Source organism: Liolophura sinensis, chromosome 1 (genome assembly GCF_032854445.1).
Source record: "Liolophura sinensis isolate JHLJ2023 chromosome 1, CUHK_Ljap_v2, whole genome shotgun sequence".
NCBI classification, from domain to species: domain Eukaryota; kingdom Metazoa; phylum Mollusca; class Polyplacophora; order Chitonida; family Chitonidae; genus Liolophura; species Liolophura sinensis.
In genome coordinates, this window is record NC_088295.1 from 58,107,288 (window position 1) to 58,119,855 (window position 12,568).

At 38.9% G+C, this 12,568-nt stretch overlaps 1 protein-coding gene across 1 annotated transcript; it reads right to left on the reverse strand.

Moving 5' to 3' along the window:
- Nucleotides 1-3,337: 3,337 nt before the first annotated feature.
- Nucleotides 3,338-12,293, reverse strand: LOC135462560 (uncharacterized). Its single transcript, XM_064739788.1, has 5 exons — nt 12,118-12,293; nt 11,189-11,285; nt 10,661-10,762; nt 9,243-9,395; nt 3,338-3,565 (listed from the first exon to the last, which is right to left on the reverse strand). Exons 1-5 carry the CDS (start codon nt 12,291-12,293, stop codon nt 3,338-3,340), a joined length of 756 nt encoding a protein of 251 aa, XP_064595858.1.
- Nucleotides 12,294-12,568: the final 275 nt, after the last annotated feature.

A 12,568-nucleotide genomic window follows, 5' to 3' on the forward strand; every position in this document is an offset into this window, starting at 1 on the left:
TTTGCTTGATTCTGATCCACCCACCTTATAGGGCCAGTTCAGAAATTTTGTTTGTGAAGTTCGATTTATTTCTTATCAGAAAAAACTTAAGGACTGCCATCAGGAATATCATTTTATAAGCTCCATGTGCCTTTGGTGAAATTGGTACAGTTAGAAAGGGTTGTACCAATCCTTTGTCATCCGGGATGAGATTCCTTGTTGCATTCAGACCACGGAGTACATGATACGTGAGAAAATCAAAACATTGTATACGAAGTTACCATGGATCCACAAAGTCTGATTATAGTTTAGTGTGTATATATCTGTTAAAAACCATTTTAAACCTTTTTAAGCATGGTAGACCGTACATTTAGACCGTGCAAATGTGTAGTGACGTCTAGTGAATTGCAACTAACATCACTGTATGTCTTTTTTGCCAAATTCTGCTTAAGTGATGGTGTTCTGGGATGTGAATGCTGCAACTTTTTGATCATATACGTTAACAGTTGGAATAAAACCCTAACTGTGGTCAAATGAGTGTATGTCACCGATAAAGTGTGACCATTTGCCAACTATCACACTGCCGTCGCTGCTCTGGTTTTACTCTCTATGCTGTACGTCTTTACTGGTTACATGTGACCATTTGCCAGTTATCACACCTGCACCTGTTTTACTCAATATCCTGTAGGGTTTTACACTTCATAATGTCATTGGCGACACTTCCTGCTCCAACTGACCGCTTCACGTTATGATGTGGTTGTCTCCGTCATCCCGGTTTCTTGCACGCATAAGCCTGACAGGCCTAAAGGAGAAATTCTTGAGTACGACATAAAATGTATGAAATACATGAATCGTATTTTAATTCCAAGGAAGAATCATTAGACAATAACACTAGTATATGTTTAATATGGATAATTTGTATCACAAATGAGCTTTTTATTTCATAGTTATATACAGAGCATAATAACGAGTAGCATGTTCCAATTTAGTCAGTAATTTATTTAGTTAATTGGTGTTATACGCCGTGCTAAGATATATTTCATTTATACGACGGCGGTCAGCATTATGTTTGGAGAAAACCGGACAGAGCCCAGGAGAAAACCTCTACCATCCACATGTTGGTGGAATACCTTCCCACGCACGGCCGGAGAGGAAGCCAGAATGAGCGGGCATTGAACTCACAGCGATCGCATTGGTTCGGGGCTGTGGGGTCATTGCGCTGCGCTGGCGTGCTAACCACCTTGGCTACGACGCCCCCTTGATCAGTAATACATGTATACCTGAGAGCATGTTGGTTAGATATAAATAGACAACAATTTCACTAAAGCATTCCATACTATATATATATATATATATATATATATATATATATATATATATATATATATATATATATATATATATACATCTGTTAATTATGTTAAAATCCAATACTTATTACTTTGAAATACAGTATGTGAAATGCACATGTACAAAAAATGATAATAAGAACAGTAAACGTAAACAGACAATGTGGGTTCGTTTTTTTTACCGTTCTCGCCAGACCGATATAACGGTGCTTTTAGGTGTAAAAAAGTAGAATTAGAATTGTGAATTTGTACAATGGAACAACATTAGCAAACATCTGTGCATATACTAGATCGGTGGTCACGCTCCTTTTAATCTGATGAGAACGCAAATTCTACTTTTTTGAATGAAGCTAAATAATTTTCAAGTAAGACTTCATTGTTACGAAACCGTAAGATCCCGAACTTGCCTTCTTCAAATGTTACATGTCGAGCAACGAATGCATGAATGCTAAAAGCGAAGAAAATTCTGTCGGATTATGAAGAATTTTTGCTCCGGCAAAGATCTGTAAATCCATTTGTACAACAAATGATGACAAAACAATAATCATGTTAATATGTAATACTAGCAATTAGCCGATGAACATTTCTTGTGAAACGACAAGACAATGATCATGAAACACATGATATAAGCAGTTAGCGTATGGACATTTTCAGAGTTGCCAAAAACCAAGACATCATCAAAACTCTTTACCTATTATGATAAAACAATGATTCTATGAAGAGCATATAAGCAGTTAACTGATTTAGGCATCCCTTTTTACGTAGTTTTCAGAGATGTAAAATGTCCTCAGCAAACCTTCAAGACAACAGGCAAGAAACAATGAACCTACATTAACACACAAAATTATGCGATAAATATTTTTTTCTAAACAAACCTTCCACAATTGTCAGTGGACGTAATTTTGTCATAACGCTATATTTATCCAGTGTGATAATTTATGCACCATATTAACATGGCACTTAATCATTAATCAATGGATATTTCTGATTGGGAGATTTTCAAAATTGCTCAAATCTTCCTACTAACTCCGATATACCGATGTTTCATCTATCACGGCAATTTTTCATCAAAACCCTACACACAATATATGATAAAATAATGATCCGATTTACAAAGCAATTTTCCAAATGAAAGTTTCGTCAGGATGGATTATCAGAAATGGCAGTGCACATAATTTGGTCAAAACACCACGTCCATTATGGTAATATGTAACGTATTACCACATGATACATTCAGTTAACTGTGAATGATATACCGGTATTTTCAGAATTGCCAAAAAAGCTTTATCGATACTTAACATTTGTTATGATAAACCAATGGCCGTATTAACACCTGATACAAGCAAGTAACTGATGGACATTCCTTCTTACCAAGATTTCATCAAAACACCAAGCACAGCAGGATAATGGTCTTATATTAACACATGGTCCAAGCAATTCCCCGATGAACATTTCCTTGGGCGAGATTACTCTCCAAAATATTAATCTGTTAATATTCCACAAAGTTTGTTGGTCTGAGTGATGCTATAGAATGAATTCTGTTGTTATAACACAATATTCTGTTATATTCAACATAATATCCTGTTAGTCTACTAAATCTTTACTTTGAATTAATAGGATATCTGAGTTATATTGTACAGAATACATTCTAGCATCCCAGACTACATACTTTCTGTTAAGTTTCTTAGTTTACGTAAACAAACTTAAACTGATTCAGCCGGAGCCAGAAGTGTTACATATGATCAAATCTGTCAACAATTTACAGCCTGAAGTGTAACGATTAAGGTGTCTCAGCTAAGAAATACAGTACATACACTATAACTGAAACTGGAATGCATGGAGGCTGGGGGAAATGACAAAGTGTACAAAGGACTACACGCACAGTTTTGGGGTGCATTGCTTTTCAAGGGATTGGGTTATTTGCCCTTGCGTAAAAAGGGCATCTTATTTGTAACAGGGCTATGTTCCCATAGGTTGTTAATACAAATTGTATACTTCTGGGATGAGCACTAATTATTTTCAGATGGGGGTGCGGGTGGGAACAAGGGAATAATTGGTGGGAGTTCAGGTTCCCAGGGAAGGGGCCCGTCTCTTATCACACCAGTGAGCCAGAGAACAAACATTATCACGACAAATAACACAATGCCTGCGATAACTCCAGCTAAAATACGCCAGCGGTAAAAACTACAACAGCCGTGTTTCTCTAAGTTATTACTTGTCACTTTGAAGGATTCGGCCTGAAACAGAAAAAAAATAAGATCAAATATTTAGTACGGAAACTGAACTGAGGTATTATACTGAGTTACAAGCATGTAACAATAGTTAATAGAGAAACATTGGTAGTATTTTGCATTGTGGTGTAGGAGAACAAGAACATAGTATAATAGTACATGTCTATATACCAACATATGTACCTTATTAAACTTGCTGATTAAAAATGTCCGGCTTAGCATCAAAGCATCTTATATAGAATAGACTGAAAATGTTTAAGAAACCTATGAAAAGTTAATTCATCTACGCTATGGTTTTAATTTTTCATGATGCTATATACTGTACGTCCGAAACAATAACATAATTATATGCAGAAATTTCGACGGGATAACTGAGACAATTAAATGTCTTACGAATGGCGTTTCTTAACCAAGCTTCATACATGTAGGAGGATCTGTAGTTTATCTGTGAACGTACAGACCGTGCTACATATAGATACCATGATTATACATTCTAAACATGTTTAATCTTTGGAAACTGAATGTTCGTTCTTTCCTTTCATTTCGGGTTAAATGGAACCGGCTCGCGGTATCTAAAGTATTGGCGACATGTGCTCTCAGGTGCACCCTGCCAATAAATCTGAAAGTAGTTGTACGAGTTAAATATTCTTAAAATAACGTATTATACACTGTTATCAAATAAATCACAGGAATAAAAAGAGAGACACTTGATTTCATGCATCTCAATTGATGATTTGTCTTTTGCAAAGTTTTACGCCTTTATGATCTTACCCATTGAAATATTTTTTGTGTACAGCATTATGTATTTCAGTGTTCGAAATAATTTGGATGCCTTTGTTTAACCCAGATCATTTCGCATCCCCCACCCGTAAAAGTAACCTCCAACTTATGAAAGTGCATGTATTTAAACAAATAAGAATCAAATAAGAAAAAACAATCAACCTATAAAACATCATCATTTTACTCAGTTTCCACTTTAAGTTTTACCATTTTTCAACTCTTATTTAAGGAGCGGTCAAAATATAGAAGCATATCAGTTTACATTGAAGTCTAACAGAAAAAGTTGGTATTCAATTCATCCAAAATTGTTCTGCCTTCCAAAATAATAGGCCTATATATCCGCAATTCCTAAGTAAGGGTTAATATATACATGTAGACCTATTAATCCTTTATTTCTGTTTGTATTTATTTGCTTTGACGCTACCGAATTGCTTCGAACCTAATAACCCTAATGTCCCATAACGCCATCAGTTCGCGTTGATAGCCGCGTGAACGTATATTTAGCTCTAATATAATGCGACCTAATCTTTCCCTTAATCACTTCACACATTTCCCAAATGAATATTTAACTAGTGATGCCTCAGATCCAGTCCCAGTGTACCCATCAACTCGTGAATCATATGCATTATGGTAATTGTTATAAACGACACAAAGAGGATGGATCAGTGACTTCCATGTCAACAATTAGTTAACGTGAGCGCATGGTTGTACCCATGAGAAATCCTTTAACGACAAGTCAACCAACAGTTCCAAATGGATCATCAAATTGATCAAGTATAAAAGTATCAAGGCGTTCTTCTGTTAAAAACACGCGAGTTTTGGGGGTGCTATGGCTCAGTTTTCGGTTAGACCGTTTGACTGTTGCAGCGATAGTTTTCAGTATGACTGTTTTTCTTGGATTTGCTAACGGTCAAATAACTTCTCCAGCAACATTTTTAGGTCTACCGCATGAAACTGGTAGCTCTACGACTGAATCAGTTAACGTTAATTCACAGGACATCGGAGGAAGACGACGTCGGTCCCAAGCAACAATGACGTGTATGTGTTTGGAGAGAACAGTTCCAACCAGTTCTTGGTGCGGAGCGTCACCGATTTTGTGTGTGAATCAGATTACTTTTGTAACAGAACTCTTAATTGGTGACGAGCATCTTTGCTCTTTCGAATGCAGTCTTTGCCCGTTGCGACGAAATGTGCCACTATTTTGGGGGACTGTTGTCCAGACATACTGTTTAAGGAACTCGCCCATGGTGCCATCCTCTCTGGTAGAGTCTGTATCTTGTCTGAACGGCGCCTGGACTAATTGGGGTCCAGCAGACAGTGCAATGATGATTACTCGATGCCCATCTCACCACATCAACAAGAACAAAACAGGTCCTTGAGAAATGCCACGATCCTGACATCTCGAAACAGGGACCAGGCAACACCTGTGTCCAGCATCTCTCAAGGTATCACCTACAGGAATAAATATTGCGCTTTATGCCACGGTGTTCTACTCGCTGAAAGTTGGCGGGCATGAGGTCATCTGTGAAAATATGACTGACTTGTCAAGTGTAAAAACCACCGAGGACCTGTGGCAGTTGTTTTAAATCAGGAAAGCCTGTGTCAGATAGTTACCAACCCTCCACCAGGTTGTTGCACTAAGAAAATGTCGTGTCGCGCCCATGGACAGGTGTGTAACATGACAGGGAATTGGTTGTCGTACGATTCGAGAATAGAGACACTGTGTGGAATGTACAACCACACTGTTCACTATTATGGATCCTCGACCAAGTACGTGTCTTACCGAAATATATTTTGTGCTGTTTGCAATGGAATCGAACTCACGAGGAAGGTAGGATGCAGTCGAGTTGCGCCAGGCATTTACCACATCCTATGAGCGTTTTATTGGCGTTCAATCCTCCCCCTGCACCATCAGCCAGAGTTCTGCACCGAACACCAACCGACTGCAACACCACTCAGGCATACGATCCCTTCTCCGTAAGCACTCCAGCTTTATTTTTCAGCTTTAGTTCTGTTCATATTAGTTTAAGAGATGGAAATGGATGTGTAGTGTAACCAAAGAGATATATTTTGGATAGATGTAGTGGCCATGTAGCAGGGAGAACACACAGTATGTGGGACGACAATATAGCACGGACCACCCGTCACATGTGGGACGACCGTGTAGCACGGACCGCCCACCACATGTAAGGACGACGCTGAAGCACGTAGCACCCGTCACATGTGGGACGACCGTGTAGGACGTTGAAACCGCCACGTGTGGGATGACCATGTAGCACCAAGCACATGTAGACGACCATGTAGCACGGAGGCTACAAAGTATAGCAACCTGTATACAGTGTGATTGCATACATGACCTCACTTTCGTGTCCTCTGTATATCACCAATTTTTGGTACGACAATGTATGATGAAGATTTTCCGAAAATTAATCGGGTAGGCAGTCAGACACAGAAAACATATATGTATGCTCTGTCTGCATATCTCTTGCTTGTGTATTTTTTGCATGGCTCTAACACTAAATACATAAATTAAATATAGTACCTTTATAAAGCTGCTGTTTTTATTTTTTTTTTTTTCGCAGATGACATGTCGCAACATTGAATGTCCGGATCGCAGGGTACTTGGAGACAGCGGATGCAACATTCATTTCACTGCCACAACAGGTTTGGGGTTTAAATTCGATGTCGTCTTAAATCAGTTAAATGGATCTGAAGATTTTCTGTCCTATTTTGATCATACACAGTACTTGAATCTATTGAAAGAAAGGCTCGTTGAGTTTTACCCATTAATTATAAGTTCGATGATAATGAATTTTCTACAACGCAATGGAATGCAACATAGTTTGCAACCAGACAAGATTTTAATCCACGTGGAAATAATCACTTTGTCAAACCAGACTCTACAAGCCTTAGAAGAGACGCTCTGGAAATTCATGTCCATGGAGCAGAGCTATCCATGGCGGGGAGAAGATGTCAGCCTGTCTTCCACGCCAGAATTTTGCCCACAAGAGATTTTATCATCCAATGTTGTGACGAGCGGACGAGAAATAAAACAATCAACCACCAATCTCGACCACAGATGCCTGACTTCGTTATGTCGCCCGACTATGGCTACAGTGGGCCCAGGGTGTCCGTTCTTGCAGTATAACCTCGCGAGAGACAATTTTACCCTCGACAAAAGAAACTAGCTCGATAACAATCAATAACTCCAAACGATCAAGGTAAATATGAGTCGGATTGTGCGCTGTGGCGTAACTGCTCGAATCTGCCTCGATGACATTTCAGTCATCCGAAGTGAGTTGGCTCTTGAACAGCGGGACAAAGCGTGGGCTCCACTTGCCAAGGTGACTCCCGTCCAAAACGTAGCCATGTCTATAGTCTCCCTTGTATGTACCTCTTTGTCTTTGCTTTGTTTGTTTCTGACATTTTTGACATACCACTTGCATAAAACGACTTAAGGACCTGTTCCGGGTGATGAACACTTCAGCGTTAGTATTCCACATCTTTTTGTCTCAGCTCCTCGTTCCTGGTTGGCGCCAATCGAACAGAGAATTCCACGGTTTGCAAAGCGTTCGGTTGTCTTAACCCATTTCTTTTGGATGGCCCACGTTCTCTTGGATGACTACATCCGCATATCACATGTACAGGGTATTTACCAAATTACGCCCTATGCCCACCACAGGAAGAACCGACGTCCCTCTCGATTCCTCAGATACTGCTGTTCTGCATTTTGATGCCGACCTGCATTGTCAGTGGATGTATCGCGTATTATCTGATCCGAAGCTCGACATGGGCTACGGTGGTGACGTGTGCTTCATTAACGACCCCATTGTATCGCCGTATTCTTTGCCTCCCCGTTGATCATTACACTTATCGCTAACGCCATTTTCTTCATTTTGACAGTTTTAGCAATCCGATCTGTCCCGGACATGAAAGAGGTTGCCCACGTGACCAACAAGCGTTACGTATACATTTACATAAAGCTGGCCGCGCTGTTCGGATTTACCTGGGTATTCGGGATAATGGCGGAAATTCTTCGTTCCGACATTCTTTGGTATACCTTCATTGTACTCACCGCAAGTCAAGGTGTGTTCATCTTTCTGGCGTACTGCGCTAATCGCCGCACCTTACACATCGTCATAAGCATGCTATGTTGGGACAGAAGTGGTTCTTGTTCCGATCAGAGCAACACGTCTAAAGACAACAATAAGGCAAAGCCGACTGGATCCACATCATTGCCGGAATATCGGTCTTAATGATTTCCAGGAGAATGGAAAACAGCTCGACAGTTATTTTCTCTTAGGCCAGGCCTGCTGTTCATATTTGCATATTAGTATCTTTTAATTTGTAAGCGACTTTGCATGTTTTGTTATCGATAACTGATATTCTACGTCGTTTTGGGAATTGGCCATGCGATTATTAACCTGTAACGGAACCTAGTTGACCCCAGGGATACGAATGTCTGTTTCGGCGCATAGATTTACAACCATGAATAATTTCGTCTAAATAAAGTCCTTGTATTATACATGCCTATTTCGTTGTTACTTCAGTGTGAAGAACAAGTTTAGCAAAACACAGGAACGACTATCATTGCGACGACCGTCTCACACTTTTACTATGGAACACCTTTATGTAAGACGTCGGTAAAAGCATGCTCACAACGTGAAATTTCTGTGTAATGTTTAGACTCATTTGCCACCAGCTAAAGTTTCAGAATATCTGCTTTCTTATATTTTCATGTCTTATCAAGTTTTGTTTGTCAGTAAAATTTTAAAAAATTCTCTTTTCTGTGCAATAAATTAAGGGTTTGCGTATATAAATGGAATATTGCAAAAATACCGGCTGATGCAGACTTGTCATGTTTTTACTTAGTGGACATAGTTGACAGTTTTATTGTGCTTACCGCCGATTCCAAGTCCTTTGCCTTCGCTGTAAGGTAATCCAAATTCTCCCCTCTTGCCATCAATTTGTCGAAATTCTGACCGATTGTTATCTTCACCTCGTGAAGATCAGATTGCAGTATTTCCAAGCTTGGGCCGATACTGAAATGTTTCAGCTGTGAACAGAACAAGTCAACAAATACTAATGAAAACATTTCGTTTAAAATTGACACTTTAATCAGTGTAGATTAAAAATGATGCCTCTTCTTGCCTCGCTCAGCACTGATCATATTTTCGTAACCTTTCTCGTAAATCGCGTCGTCTTATGGCGTACGTTATAACCCAAACAATGTCATTTTCGCCAAAAAAGTTAACAGAAATTTGTTTTACAAAATTTTGTGAAAGGATTCATTCATTCATTTATTCGATAGGCGTTCTGGGCCACACCCAATTTAGAATATTTCACGTATACAGCGATCGTCAGGATGATGTCCGGAGGAAACGAAATGAAGATGACAGGATAAACCACTCTACGTATTTTTCTACAACATAAAATCGTCGCTGATAAGCTGGTGTGAGAGACAGGCAAGTCCAGGTTAAGGCTGTTGTATATATATTGTTAATTTAAGGTACTAATCATTTATTCAAGCGTGACCAAGGATGCATCCTGTAGCCCAGGAAATTCTCGTAGCCAATGGGCGTAGATTGGGTGTCCCTTTAACGGGATACAAAATCTCCACTATTAGCCAATCGACTGTATTCCCCTTAAATCCCTTTAATCAATGCACCAATTAAACCATCAGCAAGAGCTGGATTTGGAGTGAGTGAGTGCTTGGAGCTTAACGTCGTAATTAACATTTTTTCAGTCATATGACCACGAAGGAATCATTAGGGTGCATGTAATGTGCCTCCTTGTAGGAGGGGGAATTTCCACCGTTCTTTTATCTAGTGCTGCTTCACTGAGGGGACTTACCGAAGGCAAGTAAACCGCCCCGCCCAAGCCATTATACTGATACGGGTCAACCAGTCGTTGCACTATCCCCTTCATGCTGAACGTCAAGCGAGGAAGTTGCAACTTCCTCTTTTAAGGTCTCAGGTATGACCCGACCCAGGATTGACCCTGGAACTTTCGGGACAACTCACTCTACGGATTGGGGCAGTCATGAGCCGTTACACTAAAAAGATAATCTGTTAATAGAAAGTCTGTTTCCTGAATGATGATAGAAAGTATTCGGCTATTGCAACAGAGTATTGTATTAAATACAACACGCACATTCTATTATTTCAGCATAAAGATTCTAGGAAATTAACGGAATATTATGTTGAATATGACACAGTATTATATTATAATAAGAGAATGTATTCTAGTGTCACTCAAACAACAGACTTTCTGGTAAAATTAACAGATTAATTTTTTTAGTGTAAAAAAAAGTAATTATACCGTTAGTTGAGCCAGCTGGTTCCTAAAGACAGCGTCCAAAGAGTGTGACGTGGCCTCAGAGACCTTGTCCATTAAACCCGCCTGCATGAAAGTTTTCTTTTCCTGAAAATAGACCCACAAATCTATACACTCTTCGTCAATTCGTGAAGATATATATAGGCATATGGAGGGAGAGATTATGAAATTGTGATTTTGGAAACGATCTGGCTTTTTAGTTATTTCTTACAGACTACTTGACCACCAAATGATTTGAGGTTGAAGAGATTAATTCTAAATTCTTTTCTAAAAATTGAGTAAGTAACAAACGAGCCGATGGACTAAACAGTTATAGTTCGTTACAAATTCCAATGAAGGCGTTTATTAAACTGTGTATATAAAGAAGTTTATATAAAAACAACCACCTTCTATCACATGCAGGGTACCAAACCTGTTCTCTAAGCCAAGCCTATAATAATTAATCGACGGACAGTTTGGTTGGTTTGAAAACCAAGTAAAATAACAAAGTACATGGAAAGAAATCATATTTACATCTGACAGAAAGAGGTAGTTCGTTCTCTTTTCGCTCTCCGGATTTGAGGCACACATGTAAACCATGCCTTTCCTGACCACACAGTAGAAAGTATAACTGTGGAAAGAAGGGGCACGTATACATGGATTGTGAAAAGAAAGTAAGTAAAAATAATTATATTGAGAGTGAGATTGCAGGTAACAAGGAATTCTTGGATATAGGAAAAGAGCAAAATTGTGTTGTTAGGGTCGTATCGGAAGGAAGAGGTGATTCTGTCTAAATTTATTCTGGAGATAAAGAGCTTAAATAGTGACGGACAGGAAACTTGTTATGGTAACCAATAGGCCTATAAACATTGATTTAATCCTAGCATGCGTCTGTTCGATTTGTCTGAGGAAAAGTATACATTGTTCAGACATAATTGGTCTGTCACTTGAAACGTTAGCATAGGTGTGATTTATTAGTGTTTGTCATGTGGGAAAAACAATTATTGGTTTTCAGTGGGCTGTTGTGGAAGTGTCCTACTTCGGTCTGCTTCACTCGGGATGCAGCGAGCAGGGATTTCCTTTAATGAACAATACTTTTTTTATTTTTTATTTTTAAGGGTCTATGGTTTGTCATAATGTTGTTTTTTTTTGATTGATGAATACCACTTTTCTTTTCTGAAAATTGCATGGAAAAAACAGGAAAATTTCAAATTAGAATGTCGTATTCTCATTATAATAAGAAATCCATCAGTGATTTTGTTAACCTGATGTGGATATAATGTCGTTACATATGAAATTCCTATGGAAATTTTAAAATATAGGGTACTGGCAAAGTAAGGTTGCCTGTCAAAACAAGGTAGTTTGAAGTCTGAGTTCCATTCATATAGTTTTACATGTATCATTTGTGGGTCATTTCAACTACTTATTCAAATATAATTACTATTGCTAGAATCAATAATTACTTTGGTGTATGGAATGTACAGCGGCCATGTCTCTTCAGCCTTCGGTCAGGGATCATAAGGTCAAGGACAACTGCAGCTTCCGCTTCCGTGCTACACTGCGTCGGCGCAGTCTGGTAGCTGCAAAGGATTGTTGATCCTCTGGCAATGCAGCTGTATACTATCTTGGTGGTCGCCATTTCTGCAACATATATTAATATTTATTTATTCCATTGTTGTTTAACGCTATATGTAAGAATTTTACTCTAATACGATGACAGTGACTTTTATGTGCGGAGGAAACCATAGCCACGCTACTGATGAACTTTATTATATGTAATTTACAGAATTACACGCCATATTGATGGTAAGCAATGGTCTTCAGCAAACATGAGACAGAGCAGTGAGATGACAATTCGAGCATTGTTGACTGATTGTCACAGAAGCTCCACAAAGAGTGACATATATGTATTTA